General features: G+C 41.4%; 1 protein-coding gene across 1 annotated transcript; it reads left to right on the top strand.

Annotated features, from left to right (window-relative positions):
- Nucleotides 1-541: 541 nt before the first annotated feature.
- On the top strand, nt 542-27,860 carry tet2 (tet methylcytosine dioxygenase 2). Its single transcript, XM_070919118.1, has 10 exons — nt 542-589; nt 20,821-23,778; nt 23,868-23,958; nt 24,073-24,166; nt 24,271-24,479; nt 24,902-25,052; nt 25,162-25,251; nt 25,590-25,727; nt 25,845-26,199; nt 26,412-27,860. The coding sequence occupies exons 2-10, from the start codon at nt 20,865-20,867 to the stop codon at nt 27,797-27,799; spliced, it is 5,430 nt and encodes a 1,809-aa protein (XP_070775219.1). The 5' UTR covers nt 542-589; nt 20,821-20,864; the 3' UTR covers nt 27,800-27,860.
- The last annotated feature ends 111 nt before the right edge of the window (nt 27,861-27,971 follow it).

The following is a 27,971-nucleotide window of genomic DNA, read 5'->3' on the forward strand; positions in this document are numbered from 1 at the left end:
ACTCGGCTTCCTGTCTGAGAAGAGGAAGGGGGTGGAGGCACCCTCTGCTCTGCCACAGTCAGACAGTTGAGACCAGTGCAATATTCAACATAAAGTGCACTGGGGGTGGAGTCCCGTCCTGCTCACTGAATCCACTCCGGTGCTTCAGGGCAGCCATCATAGTGTTCACTATTGTGTGCGGCTGAGGGAAGAAGAAAAAAAAGAGGAGGGAGCAGAGGAGGGAAAGAAAACCTGTCTCTTTGTGTGGGAAGAACCCAGCAGGAAAGTGATTTTGTGATTATTTGAGTTTGCCAGCAAAGCAAGGCTCTTCCCCCTGGCCTGCAACAACATCTTGCCTACTCTGCGCCTCTGTTGCCTCACACCAGAGTCACATATGAGTGTGCTTCTCAGGCCGGCGAACAGCGACACCCGGGCTTCTCCTGATGATGAGAGCTGACGTCAGACTGGTTTCCATGAATATTGATGTGGAGGATAGTCTGTTTCATAGAAGAACAGAAGGAGGCAAGATGGCTGCCCTTTAGGATTTGTTAAAGAGGAGATCCAGACGGTTTGTTGGAATTTCTACAAAGTGGAGGGACGCAAAAAGGAGGTGAGAATTTGCTTAGCATGTTAATACTCTGCTTACCCTTTTCCCCTTTAACCTTGGGTGTATTTTTGGTGGTTTTTGTGTCAGGCGAGGTGTAGCAAATGTCCCCCACCGTAAAAGCAAGAGCCAACATAATAAGGAGGGGATATTAGATAAAGCTACTCCAACATGGCTGACGATTTTCTTTTTTTTTTTTTTTTGCCGGCTGAAACTGAAAGACACCTTCTGTGTTTTCCTGTTTGTTCTGTGTTCACTCAACATTCTTACTGCTTTTGAATGCCTCATAGAAAATGGTGTACTTAGACTGCTTGTTCAGGAGTTTTTCTTTAAGCATAATTTAAATGTCTGTGTAAAGCTCTTTCTTTAACATTACAACCTTGCTTTTTTATCAGGCACATACTATTAAATGTGTGTTTGAGTGTATATTATGTGTGTTTTTCCACGAGTGTGTTTGTTTTAATAGGTCAAACACATTTTTTAACATTTATGTGTAATTAATAGCTATTACAGAATGATAAAATTTTTCATTAAATATGTTTAGATGCAGGCAGGGTTGCCCTCATTAGCTTCTCATTTTCATATCTATGGCTGTGTATGTGTTTGTTTGTGCTGTTCAGTAGGGAGACTGTATGTAGGCGAGTAAAAGTCCAGCAGTAAGTGCATAGTGTCTGCACAGCAGTAGAGCTGGAATAGCTTCTGGCTTTGTGTATCTCTGTTAATCAGCTTTCATTGCTTTCACCACTGAATGACAAGCAGACACAATAGCAAATCCCAAGAAGTAAAAGAGATGAGAATTGTGGTGGCAGAGTGTAGTGAAGGCAGACAAGGTCAGAAAGCTCTGAAGGAAATGAAACTCAATCCTACCGCACCATTAACTGGGGGAACAAGAATGGTAATTCTGGAGCAGGTTTTTCCTCTTTTTGTTTTTAAACTAGAGGTTAAACAGGGGATTATTGCCAGAAAGCAGTAACACACATCTTATTTCTCAAATAAGTTGCCAAAAACATCTTTGAGAAACCAAACCTATTGTAACTTGACAGAATTGTGTATATTTTTAATGCAGCAAAAGCAGTTAAAGGTCACAACAATCAGACTGCTGTGTTCTTTTGGAAACAGAGCTACTGACAAATAGATTATTGACAATACAAGGAGGAACATGAGTCTGTGTGATCTGTAATCACTTTTTAAGGAATTGGGGTAGAATAGCAGCATGGTGACAAAATACTTGCACAGATAGAGAAGTAATCTACAATAATGGAGTGATAACAGTGAGGTGAGTGTTTGCATACCCTGACAGCTCGGGGGTTGTGTGTTAGCATGCACATTTCTTAGAAATACATTCGTTAAATACATGATAACAACATGTAAATTCAGGTTTGTTACAGGAAATCTGGTCTTATCTCAATTAGCAAATAGCTAATTGGTTGTTAGTTTTTTTTTGAATTCACTAAGTGCTACTCTTAGATTAACATCTGAATGGTCCATTAGAAAATAACTGATCTCCCTCAGGTTTGTGTATTGGGCTTGTGTATTCTACTGACTACAGTCGTAGTAAACCACAGTATGGCCTCAGGTAAAAAGCAAAGTAAAGGCATGCCTGCGAGGTGGAGAATAATGACTAACATTTAACTGGGCATTGTGACTTAACAGCATAGGCTGTCTGCAGGAGCAATGCAGGAGCAGTAGCTTTAATCAGTTATAACGGTAACACTTTACAATACTGTACACAAACATGTGAATGGTTCTTGTACTGTTTGTGCACTACCAAGTAAAGTGAAAATTATCTGACCATTTACCTCATGGAAGTTTTGACTGGACTATATAACTATTAAAGTCCAATCAAAACTTCCATAAGGTAATGGTCAGATAATCATTAAGTAACAAAGGCTTACATTGTAACTACTCAGTGTGATGGACCACTTTCCTTGAAGGTGCACAAACAGAGTAAATGATTATTAAGTAATTAATAATGAATGAGTGGCTACTAGTTTAGAGCTTATCAGGAACGACTTATGAAGAAAGTGGTCGTTATTCTGATTCACAGATACTTATGAACTATCATTTCCTGATTATTCATTAATATAGTATCTCCAGTCTGTTCTCTAGTAACTCATCTACTTTATAGTCCTCAATTCAGAGTTATTCAGGAACTACTCACTACGATTCATTCATTATCAGGAGGTCCCTGATTTGTTAATCTCTCGTTCCTTAGTAACTGCTCACATTTTTATGGACCATATTGTTTAGTGTTACCCTTAAAACTACAAGTGAAGACTGATGTCGCGAAAACATTAACATTTACAGAGTGAAAAGCGTGGATTAAAGTGGCTACAGAGAAACGACAGTGAAGTCAAAATAAAGTCAGTTGCTTGTCAAACAATCACCAAGCTTTTATGTGACCAGCTGATGACAAAGAACACTATTCTCTGACAGCTCTCTTTCTCCTTCTGAATCAAGCATTTGTTTTAAAATGTTTGTGTTTACATGCTGCATTTCTGTAGTTGTCTTTGTAGAGCGTGTAGCCCCTACACTGCAGTACACCACACTACTCTAAAGTAAAATAAAATTATACTGTTTGTAGTGGAAGAGAATCCCATGTTTAGTCCTCGTGAGCTGTCAGTTAACTTTTGGTGGTTTACCCCTCTGACGCAATGGCATGGCTGTGTTTTGATATGGCAGGCATGGCCATTGACTGTGTAGTGTCACCACGAGCGCTTAAGCAGGGGTGTTCTCCATAGTATTTGTAAAGTATGTTGTGACTGTATGAGATCAGGTGATCCGCGCTTTTGTGTGCATGTATTTGTGTGAGTGGTGATCCCATTGCCCCATTTATGATGTTAAGACACTGTGGATACATGTCTCATTTAAAAAAAACAGATTTGGTTATGCCAGTTGGATTTTTTTTGTTGTTTTTATTTACCTAATCTTAGAGATAGTACAATTCTTATTTGAACAGCTCAAACTAGCTAACAACGAGGCAGGTCTGTATCTTGTCTACGGAGTGGTCTATTTTTGATTTCTTGATTTATTTTTAACTATTCCCTAAGCCCATTAAACATCGCATTCCACACTCTATGTACTGCATAGTTTGCATGGATCGCATCTAACCCAGTTCAATGCTTGCTAATGAAAGCACATTATTCATGGTTGTCACGCTGTGGTTGTACAATTTGTGTTCAGTTGCACTGTACACAGGATTTACACATGCTAATCCTGACCTGCATAATAATACCACATTATAAAATTAAGAAATAAACACACACTATCTTACTGGAGGTGCTTTCATGAGCCTCTGCATGGCTGCTGTTACATCAGCAGCTGAAAAGGCACCAGAGCATTAATAGGCCTATAGGGGGGCTGAGTGGGGGAAGGGCCAGATAGATCAATCACATGCACATAGCTTCTCTCATCCATCCACACCTACAGATAAAGCCGTGCGGTTGGATTGCTCCTTCGTCATGGCCGTAAGTCCCCTTTATGTTACTCCCAGGGCAAAGACAATATCACCTTTGGGAAGAATGTCCAGTTGCCATAGCGTTGGACAACAATGCTGTCCACTTACAATACCCAAGCCCTTACCCAAGCCCTGACCTCTGACCCCGCTCTGTCCAGCCCACGCATCATATTTCCACCCAGGGGCTGTTGCACAAATGACACAGAGAAACAGGCCCAGTGGCAGGTTAGACATTTTAGATTGCACTACCTGCTGGCTGGCTGGCTGGTCATAGCTTGGCTGCCTTTCCTGAGACAAAATGGCGAGATACTGAGTGTTGTATTGATTTCTGCAATATTGATTTCCCTCTTGTCTGCTGTTGGGGGTTTTTCTATGGAGAGCAAGAGAGAAGCAGCAAACCACAACCGGGTGTTTCTGCAATGGAATCTTAGCGCCATAATGTAGTCGCTCATTTACGCACATTTCTTAAACATTTGCACAGAATTTGCCATCAATTGTGAGAATTTTCTTGTTGATGAAAAAGAAATGCTGGATTTCGGGATATGGTTGAATGAGCTTTCGTCTCAGACATCCCAGTGGAGTTTTGATAGACAAGGTTTGTTCATCCATGCTTTCTGAAGTTGCATCAAAAGGTCTTTCGACTTGTGAATCACTTCTCTACGTATGGACCTACTGCTAAAAATTGTGGGTTTGGGAGTTATATGCTTATCTTCTCTAAATTAAAAGTATGTCTATTAACTGAAGCCAAATCACAAAAAATATGTCAGTCATCAATAATTGCCAAACCAGGTCCACCCCACACCCCAACGAGAATCGTGGCTTTCTGTCCCATTAAGGCCCTATCTTGTTAAAGAGACTCTAATGTAATTATGGCCTGGGAGTGGTTTATTACTCACCACTGGAATCACGCAGTAGTAATATTGTTTTTATGAGTCTGCGATACAAAAATGTTATCAGTAATTGCCACATCAGATACACCATGAATACCAAATATGACTCGTGGCCTTCTTTTTCCGCGAGGCCGTGCGTTGTTAGCCAGGCTGAGGCGTAATTATGGAGTGAGACTGATAAGGCTCTGTTTGAGTGGCACGGGGCTGGAGGGAGTGTTGCTGGCCCTGTGAGCATGTATCGATGTCAGGGTTTACCTCAGGGGTGAGACAGCGAGGGCAGCGACTCAAAAGCTTCCTCCACGTGAGCACACGCACATGGCCGCTCTGTTTACAAACACTATCCTGGCATTCCGCAGAGAGAGAGGCAAGTGAGATGTTACGCAACCACCCCAAAGCGAATAGCATCTCTTCCCGCCTCTCTCGCTGGGGCCGCTTTCTCGCTACGCCTGGACAATCTTCTTGAGTGCTGTTTTCGCCGATTCCGCTGCTAGACGCTAAGAATAAAAACTGAAATGAAGAGCCACAGCCACAACAGCGTCTGTGCTCGAGAACGTGGCGAGAATGAGAGCAAGCCTTTTTCTATGCTGGTGCCACTCTGATAGCGCATAGCTCCTGCACAGGTGAAGGCCCTAATAGAGCCAGTGAATAAACTGGCTGTAAACCTTTCTGTCGACTCCCTTTACACTTCCAGCTTTGGAACTTTGGGCAAAATTGCAATATTTGGTTTCATGCAACATTGCCCTGCACAGTTTCATATAAATTATTTATTTGTTGAGAAAACTTGGTTTGACCAGATTTTTGTGAACCTTTACTGATTCTAGAAGTAAAAATCGTGTTTTGTGAATATATAAATTAAACTGAGATAAAGCTAGAGCTCTTGAAGGGGGGGGGGGGGATTATTGTTTATTAGTCAACAAGCTGAACAAATGAAAACTTTGGGGATTCCATATTGGAGAGTGAAGGATGCCTCCTTACCATCCAAGATGTCACTTTTCCAACATAGGCAATAGTAACAATGTGTGGAGAAGTAGCAAACCTGCACACAGGCTGTCAATATGCCTTAGAAGTCTTGAAAAGTGACCTAACCTCATGCTAGGATCTTACCCTTAGTGAGACTCTCATGTCAAAATGTATGGCGTTCAGTCAGTTCCAGTTAAATCAAATCCGTGACAATGAGTAGCCTTTGTCACAAAGGACCAAAGGAGGAGACTCTTTTCATATATAGCTTGTCCAAATGTATCTTCTGTTAAAATTGGCTAATTTAGATCAATATCTGAAAAGGAATTCCTATAGCTAATGCCCCTCATGATCTACAAAGCTCCATCATGATAGCGCAATCTGAATGGGGTCCACGGTAATCTAAACAACTGTTTCTGATGGCTGTTTGCCCTCTTCTAAAATGGCTGTCAGATATGGACGGTTTTGCTGCGAGGAGCTGTCATTGAAAAGGTTAGGCCCCATGGCCCCCTGTTGTCTACATAAGGAGCACAAAGACAGACAGCTGGTCCTGAATGTCATTTAGAAGCGTAACCCTACCAAAGGCTTTGAATGACATCACTAACTACTTCTGAGGGCTTCGAGTGGCTCAGGCTCAATATTAGGTTTCCGAAGTGGAATGTACGAGCGCAGCAGCTGGTATCTTTACTGCTCATTGACAATTAGACTGGTTTGCATCCATATATGTATTTATATTGGGGAAAGTCTGGTTTTAGCACTGGGTCTGAATGGATAGACACAATGACCCTTGCTATACCAGCTTCCCTACCTACAGTAAGTAACAATCTTACAGTTGTGGTAGGCACAAATACAGTTACTGTGCTGTAAAACTCTAAGCTACATGACAAACCATGACAGATGATTCCTGAAGCTTTGCAATATTTGATTCACATATTTTGTTTCTAACACTGAAACAAAACACAGGCCGTGTTTAAGAACTCATGAATTACTGTTTAAGGTCTCTGGACTTCCAGATGATTTGCTGAGGTGTGAGAGATGTAGTGAGGGGTTTATAAATCCTTACACTGAAGCCATGAATCACAGAAAATATCCCTCACTCAGAAGGACTTGTGATTTCTATTCAATGAGAGTCACGTGCCTCCCACTCAGCGGGGGGAAAAAGAGGGAGCTTAGCAACAGTGGCTTAGGTCGGGCTGCTTAGAAACCAATGAGGTAAGGAATATCACTACATTCGCTTTCTAGATGACAAGAGAGCACATAGCAAATATTTCTTATTTAAAGTTAGTCTGGGCACTATTGCAATATATTTTTGGCTTTAAAGTTGCTGAATGGAAGAACGGCAACTAGATGACCAAAGTTGCCTAGATTTTTGTTCAAGATAAACGATTATCTGTAGCTCAGTCTTCCATGAAACTGAAATTCCTTCACTGCCATATTTTGTGCCATGTTTTAATTTCCCTCCTATAATAATGTTTCCCTTTGCTCTGTTTACTGTTCACCTCCGCTTCCTGTTTAATTGGAAGCTGGTTTGGATTTGGATCATGCAAACAGAAAGGAAATATTTGCTAAATAAATGTGCCTGTGAGCTAATCGCATGCCAAGACTTACAAGCTGGAGGGTGAATTGAAGAAACATGGGAATCAGCGTTTGTTCATCACTTGGCTTTGTGTGTGAGTTTTCCATGTCATCCCACATAGTAGAGAATGGGAAAATGAATGAGGAGGAAAAGGTCAATTTAAAGTAACGACAACATCTTTCTTAGTAAAGCTCTAAAAATAAATGTTGTAGCTCAAGATAACACAAGGAGCAGAGTATTATATTTCAAATAGTGTAACCTTAATTCAGAAATAAAATAGGGACTAGAAATGTATTATTCCAGGTTTTGTAGCTCATCACATTTCTAAAATGCAATTTTAAAGGGGTTGATCAGCACAAGTGCAAATGTAGGTTTCTGAATATGTGGCACTATTGATTTACTGGCAGGATCAATGTGTAAAGCACATGTGCACACCACTGCAAAGCAGTCTATTCTGCAGTCAGCCGTGCTGGGGTAATGTTTAGACCAGATGGGCTTTGGAGCGCTCATAAGATGGTCGCCATGGCTACCATGCACTCTGAAAGAAATTAACTTTGCTCTGCGCACAGTTCATCAAGTTAGTCAGATATATTGACTGTTGCATAGACAAAGGGTTGGAGGGGAAAAGAGACAGGCAGTTTGGAAGGGAAAATGCAGCATTGTGAGGGGACGGGGGCAGGTTAGAGGGTTTATACTCTCAGAAGCCCATTTCCTAATTAGAGTCTCCATGTGATGCAGCTTGAAGGCACCGAAAAAGGTTTAGACTCTCTGTGTAAGCTTTGCACAGGGTGCTTCCTAGCTAGGTGGGGTTTCACTTCGGGTTGTGCTGATTAAACAGGAAAAATCCAAGACTAAATCTGGGCTAATGTTCAACGGCTGTCTACTATCAGGACTGACCTCTTCTGGGAAACACTCTACACTGACATGCGTGCAAATGGCTCTAAGCAAAGGCGCTGTTTCACTGAAACGGTTTTTATATTTGGAGGGAAGGCTGGTGGTTAATAGATTTGATCTACGACACTGTGGCTTGTTATCAGCAGTTGTTAGGGCAGTTACAGAACTAGCCAAATTATCATATTCTTGTGTTATAATTAAAAAATAGTATAATGAAATATATAATTGTCTGGTCTTTCATCAAGCAGATTTAAGCAGAATTTTCTTAATTGCGAAACACACTGAAAATGCTGAACAGATCAGACTGATTTAAGTAGAAAAAGTGAACCAGTAGCACATGCTAGCATGCTGTTTTGTGTGTGTGTTTGCTGTTTTCCCAGAATACTCGCTAAACAAGTTGTATCAGAAATGTACAGAGGCGGGGTTTACCCCCTACAACAAAGAGCCGTTGAGTTATTCATACCAATGCCATCTGTAAGAATGTCACCTCTCACCTTTGCCATTTATTTCATGCTGAAACCTCCTTCATATTCACTGACTCACCAGGTGTTATTCAGACATTCAACACCACAAATCTTAAAGCACTAAAACATGTGATTATCCTCAGACTCAATCATATTCATAACATACTAACAATTCAGTATCAATCATTTTGAACTTCCTTATCAAATTCACCAACCTAAAGACAAAGATCCTGAAGGATTTGTCCATTGGACTAAAGGCTTTGGATCCACAGCATGGATTGTGTCAAGGAAAAACTGTCAACAATTCAGCCTGTGCGGCCTCGCCCTTGAAAAATAGACTCGACATAACCAGTTGTGTCAAACAACAAATCACTGACTCCTATATCCTTCAGAAGAGGACCTTGTGGCGTTTTACGAGCAAATACGTTTTGTGTCTTGCCCACTGCTTCCTGAGCTCCACAAAGACAAAGCCCACTGAACCCCGTACAACACTATCAAACCATCTTGGATTAGTGTTGACATTCTTCTCAATTACGGCTATAAGCACTTGGATATGGCTTATTATTATTATGGTGCCAGTTAATCTCTCCTGTCTTTTCCCTCTCTCAGTTTATCATTTTACCTTGAGGGAGGTCCACCAGTTAACCACACAAAAGAGCTGCACTTCTTATTATTGTCTTGAGACAATGCATTATCTCAGTTTTGTCTTTGTCGCCATTTGACTATTTCACTTCACTTCAGTTACCAGCTGGATCATTTTAGCTTGTTTTCAGCTAGTCATGAAACTCTGTAGTTAAGAAGTTGTTGTCAAGTAATTCATGCATCATCTTTGCAGGAAAAGGTGAACAGCCCACACTGAAACCCTATGGCTCCATTAGTCAGCTATCCATTTATTAGCAATCACCACTTTATCTATTCTGATCAAAAGTAAGAATTCTCAAAACTGACTTTCTGGAGATTTGGCTGCGAAAAGGTGAATTAAAAATGGATTGATATTCCCTTTAAGATTGTATGTAGACTCAAATAACATAATAAAACTTGTACTCTATAATTGAGGCTTTAGATTTCCCCAGCCTGTTGTACACTTGATAACTGTAGAAATTAATATAATAGTTTCATGAGCCTCTGCATATTTAATCCATATTCCCAAAACTTCACTACACGTACTAATGGGAAGCTTTGTACATTCCTACTTTCTTGAGTCCTCCACTGTTATCTATTAATGGAAAACAAATGAATTCAATATAATAATGCATGAGTAGTTTAAATTAACTTTCTCAGATAATACTAGTAAGTTAGTTAATAGACGTCAAAATACAATAAAAGCAGGAAATGGGACAAAAAAAAAAAAAAAACTGTGGAAGCACAAGGACTGCAGTGGGAATCTCCACCAAGTCGGCCACATCTGTCTTGCATTAGATGTAAAGAACAATGTAGATTGTGCAGACCCCTTCTCCTTATTGAGGGGGAGGAGGCTCTCTAGGGAAGAAATTGCAAACAGAAGTGTATGTCCTCTGTGTTTCTGCCGTAATCTGTTAATCAATATACTGAATAGCATTTACATGTATTTGCATGCACACACCACTGAAAATCCCCCAGCACATTAGAAAAGATGTGAAAATGAGACAAAGATAGATACTGATACATTGAAAAGAACAGCCAATGATGATGAAATGTGAGAACATTTTCATATAGTCAATTGAAAGAGTGAGTGATTTGTTCATCTGCATTCTACCTGCAGAGCTGCACTGTTTTTTTTTGTCAACCATCATGGGAGAGGAAAGGACAGAAGAGGGGGGAAAAAAAACATGGAGAACTTTTGCTCCAGGCTGTCATGTGATGCAGCCATCATTACGTCACAATGTAGTGATTAGGCCACAGTGAGCATCAACAGGAAGCTGCACTGCTCTACCTGACACAAAAACTAGACCTGAGATTGTGCAGTGCTAAGTCAGATTCCCTCCTCATACAGCAACCATTGCTGTTATTAATAGAACCAACCATAGTCACATCACTAACTCAGAACCTCAAGCTTCTTCATTCCCGGTAATAACCTTCAAATGTATCTGCATCCCTTCAGCAACCAGTATAAAAGATCGCCACATCTTAATCTAAAACAGAAGCTGTATATGCCCCATACATGAGACAGATGGCCGTTAGCAGCAAAAGCTTTATATCAACAAAAGCTGGTGCACAAGCATGATCTAAAACAGTGCTACACCTTAACATTTCAGATTACCTTGCAGCGTTAAAGGAATTTTAAGATCATAACCACTCCACATGTCTGTATGGTAAATAGGAAACTTCAGCCAGCAGCCAGTTAGCTTAGCTTAGCACAAAGACTGGAACCAGCTAGCCTGGCTCTGTCCAAAAGTAAGAAAACAGCTTACCAGCACCTCTAAAGCTCACTAATTAACACAAGATATCTTATTTCCTTAATCCGTACAAAAACCAAGTGCACAAATTACAAATTGTGGTTTTACAGGGGGTTATGTGCCGAACTATTTCTTGACCGGGGGCAGTGACTTCCTGGGGTAACTTTATATTTATGGTACAGACATGAATGTATCAATCTCATATATTGCTCAGCATGTAAGCAAACAACCATATTTCCCAAAATGTCAAACTATTCCTTTAGGGGAAAAGAAAAGGACGTGTTGATCTGATCTGACAAATGAGGAAATGGCAAGATGGCTCAGACCTGTTACCAGTGTGTGTGTGTGTGTGTGTGTGTGTGTGTGTGTGGTCTACTTGTAACTTGGTTTTTGGTCAGGATTTCACTTTCATGTTTAATTTGTTTAGATATTTCCTCTCTCTGTGCAGGCTGGAGTGCTATCAGAGCGTAGATCCCACATGTTGCTAAGGTTGCTCATGACAAAATAGCAACAAGATCTGAGCACTCCCACGAAAATGTTACAATATCTGGGTAGCATGCAAATTTGGAGGATTATAAAAATGACTGCAGACACAGGGGCCTTTTGTTTCTTGGCCAGGGTGGAGAGTCATATGTTCAGACTGATAGAAAGAAAGAGAGAGAGGAGGCACGAGCAACCATGTGAGGTGCATTGTATGTACTGCATGAGCGTGCCATGTGACATAAATCACAAGTGTGAGCTGCCTGACCGAGAGACTCAGTGAGATGCAGAACATGAATGAACATCTGTCATATCGTGCCTGACGAGCATTTGACCGTCAGAAACAACACATGCTACTCGCACTTTACTTCACATTGTGCTTTATGACTTGGTGTGTTCTGACCTTCCACACTTTCCAGTCCACCCCCTTAACTTTTCCCCAAAACTCTCTCCAGTGGAGTCAACTCCCTCAGTTCATATGCTAGCCATATGACATGAATGGTAATAATTCAAAATGTCTTCACAGCTGTCTAAAGGAATAATCAAACACTGCCTTAAATCAGACAAATGTGTGCGCATAAAGAGTCCTCTTGTCTGTTTCAGGCTTTCTATTGATATACCATCAAAAACTGGACCCATAACACTTGTGTAGCATGTATGATTAAGTGCAAAGGCTCCAATGACCACACTAGCAATTCAGTCTTAGATTTAATGATGATCTTTAGGAGATTCTGAACCATTTTTGGGCCGACATTTTTGTTGTTTACACAGCTAGCTGGAATGCAGAGTTGTGAAAATGTTGTCAGAGGTCATGAGGTTTGCGGAGCAGCGAGTCCGGCTCTATATTTATGGGAGGGATTTAAAACAGTATTGAATGCAAGTCATCTGACCTAATTACACTGGTAGCGGTTGCTAAGGATGAGGTTTCACTCGCAGCTCTGCTGTGTGCAGTCTGAACTAACTCCAGTCTGTCAGCATATGCAGCCATTGTAGTATTCCTGCGTTTTGACATTGAATGTTCATTACCAAAGTGTATGTTATAGACAAGTTAGTTTTATCTCACTTTCCTTTTCCATATCGTGATTTGTCTTTTATTTGTTTGAGAGGTAAGTTAATTTCAAGTAAGGGACCATTTCATGGCGGCTCCATCGAGCCTCATACATTTCAACTTTGCTGCTTAATGATGAGATGATAACACAAAACTAATGTCTACATATCACAAATATACACTGTGGTTAATTTACAGTTATACATACTTATTTGGTGTATTTTACACCGTGTTTTAAGTGTTGTTGGCCTATGAAATAACAATATAGGCCAAAGAAATTCCCCAAAAATTGCTGTCATATTCAATTCAATTAAAGTTTGAGCCATAAGAAACAAATATCAACACTGGATTTCGCTTTGAACTATCAGTACACTATTAATACTGTCAGCACACGGTGTACAGTGGCTAAATGGCTAGCATAGTTGCTAATAGTAGCAAGTGATAGTTCATATTGAGTACTGATGTTGGATAAGTTGATAGTAGACTGCTAACACTGACTGTTGACAAACCCAGTTTGTTCAATGTTACAATATGCTATATGTGGAAATGATGTATTTGTCATAGCATTAGCATTGAGTCATAGTAGTTACAGTTATATCATTTAGACAGGTGATATTACAGTGATTATTAGTATTGAACAGAGTTTGTTATGACGCAGTTCATAAGGCATATGGCTTTTACCTTTACCAAGTGCTCTAAGTGCTAATTTATAGTCACTGGACTGGATGCATGCTCCGAGTTCTTATCTTTCAAACAGGAAAATGCGAATGGGCCCATTTCAGCAAAGAAAAGGAAATGTACACTTGAGATTATGGCTTATTCTTGGGACTATTCTGCTAAACAGCAGTGTGGCTTGGCAACTGTGTTTGATTTACAATGCTGCCCCACATCTCCCCTTCTCTCTCTCGCTCTCTCTTCAGGACAGCAGGACTCTTTAGTCCTAGCTGCCTAGTTCTCAACCTGAAAGTGGAGAGACCTGAGTTTCCCAGCAGCTGTCGTTGGTGGTGAATGTCACGTACGGCTGCCAAGTCACGCCAAATAGACCCCATCTACTATGGCAGCTCTCATATTTCACTGGCTCTCTCTGGGAATAACAAAAACACAGTGTGAGTCCAGTGCATTAAAGTTTGTTACACTAGTGTTGCGAAGACAAAGCATCAGGCTACTGGAGGAAAAAGGACCAAATATCTGTAATATCTTCTCTAATATCTATATTTTTAGCTCAATTCTTATATTCTAGTATGGACAAAAAGATGATCCATTAGTGGTTCGAGGGACAAACAGAAACAAGTTTTGTACAGCATTTGGTAAAGCAAAGCTACGTTAAAAAATGAGACACTTAACTGTTAAAATAAGGCTCTACTGTTGTGTGCATTAACTGCTGCCCTTAAATGACTCTTGTGCAAACTGTGTCCATTGTTTTACAACACTGATGACACTGTGTCCAAGAGTCCACCCTTGCCCCCAGGCTTCAAAGCACTAAAGCAACTGAGCATCTATAAATGCCAGCAAATACATAGCTACAGAGACAATTACTACAGACAATGACTGTCTAGATTTCTACAACAGCGCTTAGCAGCCAGGCTCATAACTGCACAGGCTAGATGATAGACTGAACAGAGGGGAAGTAGATGATAGCTGATAGCAGAGGAACCTTAAGTGTAATTACAGGGCAGAGGACTGGAGGTGAGGCTGTGGGAGAGGGAGGGAAACCAAACAACAGCATAGAGAGACAAAGAAATTGACTTCCAGAGGGAAAGAAAGCTTTGTTGGGATTCCAGTTCATGCCAAGCAAGTTGAGTCATATCATAAATTGAAACAGAGTGCTCATTTCCCTGGTGGACATTAGCTCCTAGAAAGAAAACCAAAATAGATCAAAGCGTTATAACTTCCAGCAGGCATCCACACTAAAGCCACTGCAACGTTGTGCCTCTGGTTTAGTTTAGCGCTCTACTTCTGGAACAAAAATAGATCTCCCTGTGAATCACGTCTAATAAATAATTAAGAGGATGCAGCCAATACTCTAAATGTCTTATAGCAAGCACAGTCAAAGTTGAACTTACAACATTGAGTAATTGGTGTGTGTGTTTGTATGTTTGTACGCGTACAGGCACACGCACACTCAGCTGGGATCTCTGGCTTTGTTCTGGGTTTGCAAAGATTTTTTTTTGTTGTCAGGGTGGGTGTATCCAACTGTGACAAGCTGCTTGGCTCCGCTCGGTCCTTTGTAAACCCTGGAGTGTCCCATAGGAATGGAGCTGCACTGAAAGCAGCTTAGCACCAGTGTTCACCTCTTGACTTGGTTACTGATTTACAGACCGCACCGAGGGCCAGACAAAACAAAGGAGTAATCACATGGGGTCGGGAAGTGGTATTCACCCGCTTAGCTCATTGTTACGTTTTCAGGGATCAGATGCTTTCTATGTGAAAGAGTTCAAAAAGGAGGGAGCATTAGTTTGCTCCTTTTTCCTCAAACCAAACTGAGTTAAACTGATGTTCCCTTTACTGCCAAAAGAAAGATTTTTAGACATACTATTTAACCTGAAGTTATCATTATAAAATTAGCAGATCTGCCACAGATGAGAACTTCCAAATGTGGTGTTGTATGAATGAAGATACGCTTCTGGATGCAAAGACCATTTGCCATTCATCAAACGGAGCCGTGCACGCTTCACAACTCCCACATGGTTTTCTCGTACTCATTTGTCAAAATAACACATTTCAATTTTAATAACTTTGACATAATCATAAAGAGGCTCTGTGTCACTTCTGATTAAAATGCTGGTGCGACGGTATCCCGCTGTGGCACTTTACATCCGTCTGTGTCTGACAGCAGCAAAAGGGAGATTAGTTCTGCAACTTGTTGCCCGAGCAGCTCAAGAGACTCCTCATCTTCAGGTTCCAGTACTGTCTGAAAATAACTAATGAGTTACCCACACATTTTTTGTACCCTTATGTATTTAGTGTAATTAGTTTTAAGTTGTCTTACGTTTTCTTTTTTTCCATTTTAATTACATTGGCCCAGTTCTTAGAGTTGTCAATCTGACCACAGAATTAAGTAAATAAGTCATTTGTTAAAGCCATTAAACATGTAATCCTTTTAACTATTGTTCTTTCGTGATATTGCATGTAAAAAGCTCGTTGATTTTATCTTTGTTTTGTCTTAATGAGGAGTTGCATGCTCTTCTTATTTTATAAACTTCTCTAATCTTCTGGCTTATAAAACCCTTCCAAATCCTATTACATAATGCCGAAAATATATCTTTATCAAGCTCACAACAAGTTTTTTGTTTAAAAGTTGTTATTAGGGATGCAAGATGCTCGCTCTTCTCTCAACACACACACACACACACACAAAAAGACACCTTTCAGTCTCTTTTCCCCAGCCATTGACCTGAGAGCTGTCTTTGTTTTCTGTGTGCTGCTTCCCTCTTCCACCTGCTAACAGGCAGCTGGCTGCTCTGTTGTGACAACGGTGGGAGCTTCCAGACACCCTCGTAACAGCTTGGCTCGTTAGTGGGAGATTTAGCACTCTAACTTTGGGGGTCTGGAGGGCTGCTAATGTCCTGGAGGGGTGACTGACAGAGAGAGGGAGATGATTATGTCTACCAGCTCGCTTGCCTGGCCAGAGTTTGGCCTGACAGTTTTCTGTGTAGGTTGTCTTGGTCCAGACGACTGGGCCACAATTGCAACAGAGTGGTTCACGTGACCAGTTTGGACATTGTGGTTAAGGAAATATAGGAACCTCATTATAAATACTGTCTCTGAAAGTACACAGTATCTTGAGGTCTTGAATAACTTTATGAAATTAGCACCTTTTTGAAAAGCAGTTTTTTCCCAAAATTCATGTCAGCTGGTGCTGTAGGTGCTCCATTTGAGGACCTTCAAAGAAACGTATGCAGACTAAAATGATAGATTATGTCTCATATGTGTAGCTGAATATACTAAATTGATATTTTTTTAAACTCATGTTACCCATCGATACAGTAAAATCGAATTCACTTACATTTTAGAAGTCTCCATGAATTGCAAAACATTACTGAACTGTACATTAGTTTATTGTCATTCTTGAGTGAAACAATACACATAACTAATAGGTTTCTTTAAAAGGCCATGCTTGTTGTGGCTGGAAAGGATATTGTACGTACACAAACATTTTTCAAGGTTCAAGGTTATCAGGCTTGGGATAAAACATGCCGTTTGAAGACGACAGCTCTTCTACCAGAATCATAAGCAGCTGTAACCGATTCCAGATGTGACAATCAGGCCCAATGATGGAGCACGATTATGCCAAATGAAACATGCCATAGTACCTCAAACATTTAGCTATTTTTTCTTTCCTTTTTTCCCCCCCTAAGAGTGCCTATAGTGAGCCTATAGTAGGTTTACATTAACATGAGGGCTTTTGTGGGAATCTAAAGCTGGATCCAATTATGTTTTCAAAGGTTGTATAGCATATTTTTCTGAACTTGACCAGCAGTTGTGAGCCGAGACTTCACTCAGATTTTCAAGGACATTATTTACTTTTAAGTACATTCAGAGTATTTAGCTGACTCAAATTTCCAAGATCATAAATCAGGAATAAATATGGTTATATCCACTTCCTTATATGATATATTGGCCTGCGTCTTGGAAACTATAAGAAAAATCTTTGTAACTTACTAGAACCTAAATTGCCTCAATGAACACATTTTCTCACACTGCTGTTTACCGGACAGTGTGCTGTGCCAAACATTTACAAAACACTGTTTGAAGCTGTCCCTCCATTTTGACTAATAGTCATGTAGGGTGAAAAAGTATGTGAGGTATGACAGAATGCTTCATTACATGCCTGTTGTATTTATTTAAGTAACTTTAGAGGCATTTAGCACCTCTAACACCTGTCACCATCACGTAGAATCATTCAACCTGATCACAGGTTGAATGAAGGTTTGAAAACGAGTAATATAAATGTTGAGTCGTGATTAAAACTTTTAGGTACAGCTGGCATTTATAAATTCATTAGGATCTTGTTATTATCTGTCTTGCATTTGTGAAGTATCTCAGATGAGGTTTACTATGAGCAGCTAAGTCATCATTTTATGATGAATGGTGAAAATTAAGGCTGTTAATGGCTGATTAATTACATATGTTGATGTTAAAGTATAAATTATTGGAATCAGACAATTGGGTTTCATATTGTATCGTCGTATACTTTTCAAACCTACCCAAGTTTTCCAAATTCTTGTAAGCATTCAGAGTAGAAGGTGGTTGCAATGCTGTAGGATGCTTGTGCGTAGGCGGACAAAACCACCAAGACACCAATTAAAGTCAGGAAAATGCATCTTCTATCGCCTTCAACATATGTAGGAAAATAATGCTCAGGGACAAACACACTTTGTTTAAAAAGATGGCTACCTAGATTGCATTTGATAGTGATTACCACAGGCTAAATAGATATGGTATAATATGTGTCTGTCAGTGAAGACAGTCAAAACCAGGTAAATAAAATCAAGCAGTAAACTGAAAAGACACACGCAAGCCACAAATTGAACAATACTTTCTTTAGCTCAATTTTAACATTGATCAAGGACAAACTGATGTCAAATTAATTTGACTACAGGTTATGTGATGTATACTACATAAAGACATCTAAACTCCCTTTATCCCCTGCCAACCATGAATCTACATAATCAGTACTATCAGTTTCTCTCGTCTGCCAACCAGCTTTAATGCCCAAGCCTCTCTTGGTGCTTATCAGCGGCCAATTCCTTTAGCATCTGCAGGAGAGAGTTGCTCATAATTATGATGGATTAGACTGCAGCTCTTTGTGCCTCCGCACAGCAATTGTTTTGCAGATGTGACATGCATTAATAATTGAGGGAGGCAGACAGAAATCAATGTTCTACAGGAATCACTGGAATCTATTTGCTCTTGGCAAAGAGCGCAGGGAAAGCAGAAATGAAACCATAAGCTCTGTTTGCTGCTTAACCCTATGTAGAGATCTTATTTTCCATACATCACTTTTATTACTGTATTTAATGATGTTGTTATTAGACCTACAGTTCCCAAGTTATAAAAATGAAAAGCTCCTCTCACAGTTTTGTGTCTATATTTGAACCATGTTTCAGCTTCATTTTCCTTCTTTGTTACAAAGTCCAGAAACAGTATTGATGTATGCAAAACTGATGTTTCATGTGTTGTAAAACGCTACATTTAATAATCAGCTGAAACCAGACAGAAAAACTCATTTAGAATACCACGTGAAATATTCCCCTATGTTTTGCTACCAAACAGATTTATCCTCAGAACCAACTCCACCAACAAATAACATGTATTAAATCAGACAGTTGAAAAAACATTAAGCAATCAGGATTATTAAGTTAGTGAGGGAAAACTATGTGGGGGTGAGTTTATAGTCTGCACTCATTATGACTTCATGACACAAAGCTTACAATGCTCGAGTTTATCCCTGATAACAAAGGCCTAAAACTTGAGGACTGAATTGTATTTGCATATTTGACATTACAATGTATTAAGGGTGAGCAATACCATGACTGAACTGAACTCCTCCTCCCATCTACCATCTGGGACATTAACCTTGCATCCTACTGCCTTCAATCAACTAGACTTTTTGTTTAATATATTCTGTATTTGGATATTATAACCAATAAACCAAATTCATAACAAAAGGTCTTGTAAAATTGTACTATATCTAGGGAATGGATTTACGCATATGTCTGTATGTCTGAAAAGAAGCAATGAGCTGCTGGTTCATATGTTGACTATATATGTGTTTTATATGTGGTACAGCATTACAGAGGTGAAAAACGGTGCCACGAAAGGTGCCAAACACAGCTGCCCTGCATGGTGCATTTTAAAATGAGCTTCTTCCAGCTTTTTTTCCTCTGTTAATTTAGAGTATGTAGTGTTTCTATTTAAAACGATCGCCATTATCTACTACTATTTAGAGTGCAATGAAGGTGGATATACATAACGTTCCCCCTATGTTTGAAAGAATCATTCCTTTATGGAAGCAAACTGAAGACCAACCGGTTGATGAGAATTTTTGCAACCAAGAGCTTTGTTTCAAAACAATGTAGTCACTTTCCTAATTGTATGGGTGACAGTAAGCATTTGGCCTAATGTGGTATTTTTACCATCCACATACAATACAATACATAACAGGAAGTCACTTTGAGATAAGGGTCTCCAAAAGGGAACACACATATTGCCATGCAGTCTGGGCACTGAAAATGTGACCACAAAACAAGGTGTACCTTCAGGACACCTTTTGTTAAGCTGTGTATGTTAAATTCAAAATGGTGACTCACAGTCCAGTGACAACCTCTAGGTTGTATTCACTTCTCCTTTCTCAGTTTCTACTTCCTATCTGGGTTTTAGGTGATTGAGGGATGAGATCATTGAGGGTGAATCTAATTCTATGACAGGATTGTGTTGACAGCTGATACACATTCAGTGCCAAGTGTAAACACATTACTCTTCTGACCTTCCCCGCGCTCAGGCCATATTCAGGCCTAAGCCTCTAGAGTGCTGAAGTTAGATGTTTGTCTACAGAGCATATTTGGCAGTAGTGAAATCAGTATAGTTGATGTTGAAGGACTAAAAAGGTGGGACATCTTGAAAATAAGTATCTTATCTTAAACAGTCTCACAGACAAACCTTAATCTTAATTATCTCACATTGGCAGAGTTTTCAATTGCCATATACAATCCAGCAGTTGCCTGACAAATCAGATAATCCTGACGTTCCTGTACACATCTAGGTTAAAATAAAATGCCTGGCCTCATATTATCTTTGATAATACGAATATATATGTCTTACATGTTCAAATTCATACATTTAACTTTTGTTTCTAATACGCTTTCTAATATACTTTAATTATTTTATTTTTGTGCAATAGAAAATATGTTAACATAATGTTAATTGTTCTTCGATGCATAGGGGTGAGACCACATAAAGCATATTTTCATGTGAACTCAAAATAAAATGTCCCATCAGTACAGCAGTTTGTATGACATAATATATATTATTGTATTTGAAAACTCCACTTAAACAATGATGTAACCAAATATTTCCCACTCTCTGCCTTGCAGGACCGACAGAGGGCAGCCCTGTGGATGGACTCTGAGCAGGCCAGATGGAAACAGAACAGGCCAGACATGAGACGGAAGAAAGTCTGATATTAGCACAATTTGGCACATCTCACAAACTCCAGAATGGAGGCCAGTCTTCAGAGGGAGATTCTCTGCAGGTCACTGGGGATACGAACTGGAACCATTACAAGCCCAGCATAGGTGCCAACTCCATGAAGAGGCACAGGGAGAACTGCAACAGCCCTGCATCAGTACAAGGGCTATTCGATCAAGGATCCTACATGATGAATGGAGAATTGATGAATGGAGAGTTGAAGCATGCACTCACTGAGCAGTCCTTACTGGTCCACCAGCCCAAGAAACTTAAAGTAGATTCTGGGATTAAAGGAAATGACGACTTGAGCTCCAGTTTGGAGGACAACTTTCCTGAGCTGACAAAGGCAACAGAATTTGAATGCAATACCCCACAGACAGAGATTAAGTTAGACAAGAGGAACTGTAATTTTCCTAATGGAGATATTTTCAGTCTAACAAGGAATAAACAGGTTTTGATTCCAAACGGTGCTATATCACCCCCCTCAACCATAGAAAGCACTCCAGGTGATCTTTTAGAGAAAACTCTGTCTCAGTATTATCCTGAGCAAGTGTCAATTGCACCACAAACATCTGGGCCACAGCTAGATGCTGTTAATGGTTCACTGGCAAATAAGCTGCCCAGTGAAGGTGCTCAACCCCCCTCTTTAATCTCAGGATTGCCCAATTCAGCTCAGATGCCTGACTCACAGCAACAGCAGCCTGGGGCATCAGGCAATGTTGAAGGAAGCAACAATTATAACTCTGTCAACTATGTAGTGAATGGATACTCCAATAATTTTGAATCAGACCACCAGCAGCAGCAACAACAACAACAACAACAACAGCATCGACCACCATCTTACTCTGGTCAGGAGCTGTCACTAGGTCAGCTGCCTGGCATGATCCCACCTACAAATACAGCCAATAGCTCACAACAACATCAAAATGGCCCACAAGTTATATATGCGAAGGCAAACCAAGAGTTTAACCAGAACTCTTTTCTGGAGCACAATACTCCTCTACGGGGGGCAGCAGATGTAGGTGGATATGGATCCTTTCCCAACTCTGCGATACAGAAGATGGGGCAAAGTGAGGAACCCAGGTCTGGTCAACATCAGCATCATGGTAATGACAGGGGCCACCAGTATGGGATTCAACCCCAGACCTTAAAACAAAATGCTGGAAACCCACATGGAGCTAACAGTACGGGACCCATGAGTCTCCAGCAGCCACATCATGCTGGGTTAGAAAACGGGATGGAGAACACGTCTCAGCAGAGAGCCAACTTATCATGTTCTACTCCCCACCAGAGAGGCTGGATAGAGCTGAACTCTTCACATTCCCAGCAGCAACCAGCAAGTGGCTTGTCATCCCAGGCACAAGAGCAGGACATGTGGAGGGGCTTCCCTGCTAAGCCACAGTCAGAGCAGCAGACAGCTAACCCCCAGGTTCACTGCCAGATGTTGGAGCCAAATCCAGCGCAAAGATTCCAGACACAGGGAGTTTTCACAGATAGCAGCCAAGGGTCTAACAGCTTCCAGCAGCAACAGCAGGACTGTCTCCCAGCCCAAACACAGTGTGCTCCAGCCCAGCACAACACTGCCCCTGAGTGGCAGCAATCAAATTCTAAAGCACCCAATATGCAGCAGCCTCTACCCCAGAAAATGTCTGAGCAGCGTAATTTCCCCCCAAATCAGCAGGCAGACAGCCGCTACCACACCCAGATGCAGTCAGAGCACTTATGTGAAGACCCTGACCTGCAAGATATACTGTCACCTGGGTTTTTAGCAACACAGCAACAACAGCACTGTCATCTTCAACGTCCCCTGTCCCACCCACCACAATTTGAAGGACAGCAACTCAAGTCTCCCAATTACAGACCTCGCAGTCAGCCTCAGCCAGGTCAGCAGCAGCTTCAACCCAACCAGCCTCTTAGAAACAATTCCGCTCAATCCAACAACCAACACATCCAGCACAGCGACCATGCAACATTCAGTTACAATAACACAACAGAGATGCAACAACTACAACAACATCAAAGGCCGTATCCACCAAACTCAGGCACCAGTAACCTCAAGCAATTTCAGCCACAGCGGCCTAACAACCACTGCCACCAGCCCAATCATGCGGACATCTCCCAGACCTCTACACAGTCACAACCTCACTTACCACAAAGCGCGTTAAGCCAACAGGTATCAACACAGATGTATCCTAAAGCTGAACAGCAACTGAAGATATCATGCACTCAGTTCCAAAGGGGACCTCGACTACCTCTGGGACCTGTGGGTCCCCATGGAGACTTGCAGAGGCATGCAGCCCTGCGTATGCACCTGTTACAAAGGCAGGAGCGCCAGGGCCCTCCTCATCCCCCTGAGAGCATTAGTGACCCTAAACATGGCCTGAGAGCTGTGAAAATGGAAAATGAACCCAGATTTGAGCTGCCTTGTTCACAGCAGCAACAGATGCAAGAGGCGGGCATAGGTGGACTGCAAGTCAAACAGGAGAATCAACAGTCCCTGTGCGAGCAAAGCAAGAGGCAGGGAAGCATCTTGGCTTCAATGGAACAAAGCCTGAGGCAGTACCAGCTTTCACCTGTGTTTGAGAAAAAATCCTTTGTCATCAATTCATCACATAAAGTCAAGGTGGAATCTTCTGGGCCTGTCACAATCTTGTCAACAAACACTGACCTGAGTGGAGTGGAATCATCAGCAGCTGCCTCAGCCAATGTAGCTCTAAAGAAACCACCTGATTCCACCCCTAAGAAGGAACACCTCCTACAAAGCTTTATGGACTCTCCTATGAAGCTATTGGATACTCCTATAAAGAATCTATTAGATACCCCCATGAAAACACAATATGACATTGCATCCTGCCACTGTGTTGGTGAGTTTCATGATGTTGGTTCTGTAGCATGATTGATCAGTTATCAGTTGGTGTGTAAATATTAATGTATGCTCGTTTATGATTTCTAGAACACATCAGTGAGAAGGATGAAGGCCCATACTACACTCACTTGGGGTCAGCGCCTAGTGTTGCCAGTATACGAGAGGGGATGGAGAAAAGGTTAACCACAAATGTGACTTCTTGAAAAAATTACTGTAAACATGGATTGTGTTATATAGCCACCGTGTACTATTTTAATTTTGTTTACTTTAATGCTTTTATTTGGCTTTGAAGGTCTGGTCTAACTGGTCGCGCCATCAGGATTGAGAAAGTAATATACACCGGCAAGGAAGGGAAAAGTACACAGGGATGCCCCATAGCCAAATGGGTAAGAATCATTTTTACTACATTTCATTTTAGAAGTAGGGAAATTGGCTGCTCTTTCCTCAAATATCTGCATGTGCACAAATTCCTATACCTGTCATGTTTCAGGTGATTCGTCGATCCAGTGTAGAAGAAAAGCTACTCGTGTTGGTGCGGGAACGTAATGGTCACACATGTGAGACAGCCTGCATCATTGTAGTAATCCTGGTCTGGGAGGGCATCCTGCCCAGCCTGGCTGACCGCCTCTACGTCGAGCTAAGTGACACTCTAAGAAAGCATGGAGCCCTGACCCAGAGACGCTGTGCTCTCAATGAGGAGTAAGTGACAGCACAACAGAACTCAAATCTGTGGGCTACAGTAGTTTTTTAACCAAACAGGAGTTAAGATGATCACAATAATTTTATTATACAGGACTGATTTCAACGTTGCCTTCTTTTCCACATATGATTGCTCAAGCATATCATGTGTATTGGTATCATGCCTATATTATATTTTATTATATCGTAATATATTATATTATACAGTTTGGTAAGGTTTGGTTCTTGGTTCTTATTTTGTATGCATAAAGGGAAAATGTACTGATTGCTTTTATTATTCATTCCTCCTAATCATTACTTGTTTCTTGGCATCATGTCAAAGGGTACCAGTTACCAATTTGATCCTCAGTCATCAATTCAGGCTAACACTTAATTAACCTGGGCAACAATGACACATTTAACTGTTTGTCCTCCCCCTTCAGGAGGACCTGTGCATGCCAGGGTTTAGATCCTGACGCCTGTGGAGCATCCTTTTCCTTTGGCTGCTCGTGGAGCATGTACTACAACGGCTGCAAGTTTGCCCGGAGCAAAATTCCAAGAAAATTCAAGCTACAAGGAGATGATGTGAAAGAGGTATTTTAAATCATGTAGATTAAAAATATGAATCTAAGTGTGCACCATGGCTACCTTCATATAATATGCTAATTAAGGCAACTTAACAATGCCACTTTTTGTCTTTCAGGAAGAGAAAATGGAGCACAACTTTCAAAATCTGGCAACCTTATTGGCTCCCTTGTATAAAACGTTGGCACCTGAAGCTTATGGAAACCAGGTTAGAATATCTGTACATTGTATACCTGGCTTGCCTTTCCACATCTATGATTCATTATTATTAAAATATATAATGAAAATGTCCTGTTTCTCAAAGGTATAATTGATTTTCAGATCAAATTTAACATTAATAATACAATAATACATTAATAACATGAGTGATGCAACTTGCACACAGGAATTCATTACCAACAATAGGTCAAACCCTACACTGTGCATGGGTATTCCTGAAAGTATCTACATGATAAAGTAGTTCTGTAAAGATTTCCCTAATACATTGTTTAGTGACCTTCAGATAGTATCTTATTCACATTTACCTCCTGCTGTTTCTGGACACAGGTGGAACATGAACACAGGGCACCAGATTGTCGTTTGGGGCTCAAGGAGGGCCGTCCCTTCTCTGGGGTCACTGCTTGTATGGACTTCTGTGCCCACGCTCACAGAGACCTCCACAACATGCAGGGCGGCAGCACTGTGGTAAGCAGATATGTGAATAACAAAATAGACTTGTTATTCAGTTTCTGTGACATTCCCAACAAAAATATATTATATATATATATATATATATATATGTAACTCACCCTGTTTTTCCAGGTGTGTACATTAACAAGGGAGGATAACCGAGAGATTGGAAAGATACCAGAGGATGAGCAGCTCCATGTACTGCCTCTTTATAAGGCTTCCAACACTGACGAATTTGGCAGTGAGGAGGGTCAGCAAGAGAAAATCAAGTCAGGCGCCATCCAAGTCCTCAGTGCCTTCCGCCGCCAGGTGCGCATGCTTGCAGAACCCGCCAAGTCTTGCCGGCAAAAAAAGCTGGATGCTAAGAAGGCAGCTGCCAACAAGAATGCCATGCTGGACAGCTCTAATGATAAGGCAGATAAGGCCCTCCTAGCCAAGTCAAAAGCTGGCACTTATGAGAATACCGCTCAGAGCACTGCTATGGCAGGTAGGGTAACATTTATATTTTTACATACTTATACTTACTTACTTATAAATTGTATCTTAAATAGTTTATCTCTTTGTAGGGACATGTTGCCAACATACCAAACACTGAAATATCAAAGAGCAATGAATTGACAAAAAGTTACACGATTGGAGATGTGCATAATTACCTTGCCACTGCTTGGGCCTTTATCTTTTGGGGGTTTTGTTTTCTAGGACTTATTCCAGGTGCTATGGGAGCAACCCTACCGTCAGGTCAGCCAAGACACCCCCTTGGGGCACATCATCAGCAACTACAGCAACTACAGCAACTACAGCAACAACAGCAACAGAGCATTCTTCCCCCTTATTCTGGCTCAACAAATGCAGCCAGCTACCCCAGGTTCCCCAGCCACCCTGGGTCTTTTCCAAGCACTTCCAAGCCAGGCAGCATGTATCCCCCTCAGCCACCAACACCAGGCAGCCCTTACCCCTCCCAGCTCCATGTACCAAACTCTTACATTAATGGATCAAATCGCCCATACCCAGGTTATCAATGTAATGGAGGAATGCCCCTTGACAATTACCATCCATACTATGCTTCAAACCCAAAGCACCTGGACATGTATCGACAACAGCGTCCAGCGCTTTACTCAGAGAAGCAGTACGGTGTACATCAACGTTATGAGGTCAATTATCCGCCACGGTATGGTGAGCCAGGTTTACAGGTCAATGGTTACAATGCCTGCAGCATGAGGCCAGTTCACCCCATGAGACCTTATGCCCCTTATGGTCCTAATGGAGCCTCAGACCCCCAATTCATGGACCCCCTCTCAAGAGCAAACTCAGCCCATGGAGGTCTGGACTATACAGCTGCTGTCAGCAAAGGCAATCAGTTTGCAGGATACCCAAATCCCTACCTATCTCGGAACCCTCAAATCTTGCCCCCAGGCCAAGATCCTTTCCATATGCAAATCAAGACAGAGATGGGCATGCCTCGCCCACAGATGCTTTCTGCTCAGTTAAGTGGTGGATGTTTAAATCCTGAAACACAGTCAGGGTTAGGCCTGCCAAATGGGAGCCTCATGGGCTCTGGTATTAAGCAGGAGCCTGGAACACCACAGCCACCCACAACCCCACAAAAGCCCGAGATGTGGTCAGACAATGAGCACAACTTCTTGGACCCTGAAATTGGTGGTGTGGCAGTGGCACCAAGCCACGGCTCAGTCCTCATTGAGTGTGCAAAACGGGAGCTCCACGCCACGACGCCCCTTAAAAACCCAGACCGCAACCATCCAACACGCATCTCCTTGGTCTTCTACCAGCACAAAAATATGAATGAAGCCAAGCATGGTTTGGCACTGTGGGAAGCCAAGATGGCAGAGAAGGCTCGAGAGAAGGAGGAAGATGCAGAGAGGAATGGTGGCGAGGGGACACCTAGCAAGGGCAAGAAGGGGGTGAAGCGTGAGCATCAAGAGTCATCAGAAACCACCGGGGAGCCTCCTTACAAGCGTTTTATCCAGGCACTAATGGAGGGGTCCTTGTCGTGCACAACAAACACCTATGTCAGTACATCTCCGTACGCCTTCACCAAGGTCACAGGGCCTTACAGTCAGTTTGTGTAAAAAACATTTGAAGGTGCTTTATTTATGACAAAGACCACAAGCACCACTGGCCTCATCTAAACACTCCCTCTTATCCATAAGGTTAGCAACAGTGTTGAGTGGAACCTGTGTTCATAAATTACCTTTCACATCAGGTCTTTCACCTCTTTAACAATCAAGCTTTACTAGTTGA

The sequence above is a fragment of the Enoplosus armatus genome, chromosome 2 (assembly GCF_043641665.1).
Source record: "Enoplosus armatus isolate fEnoArm2 chromosome 2, fEnoArm2.hap1, whole genome shotgun sequence".
NCBI classification, from domain to species: Eukaryota; Metazoa; Chordata; class Actinopteri; order Centrarchiformes; family Enoplosidae; genus Enoplosus; species Enoplosus armatus.

Bases quoted from the DNA above. Each gene is read 5' to 3' on its own strand.
- tet2 (XM_070919118.1), top strand. From the start codon at position 20,865: ATGGAAACAGAACAGGCCAGACATGAGACGGAAGAAAGTCTGATATTA. The intron at 23,779-23,867 runs GTGAGTTTCATG...TATGATTTCTAG, and splicing joins TGCATCCTGCCACTGTGTTG to AACACATCAGTGAGAAGGAT. The intron at 24,480-24,901 runs GTAAGTGACAGC...CTCCCCCTTCAG, and splicing joins CGCTGTGCTCTCAATGAGGA to GAGGACCTGTGCATGCCAGG.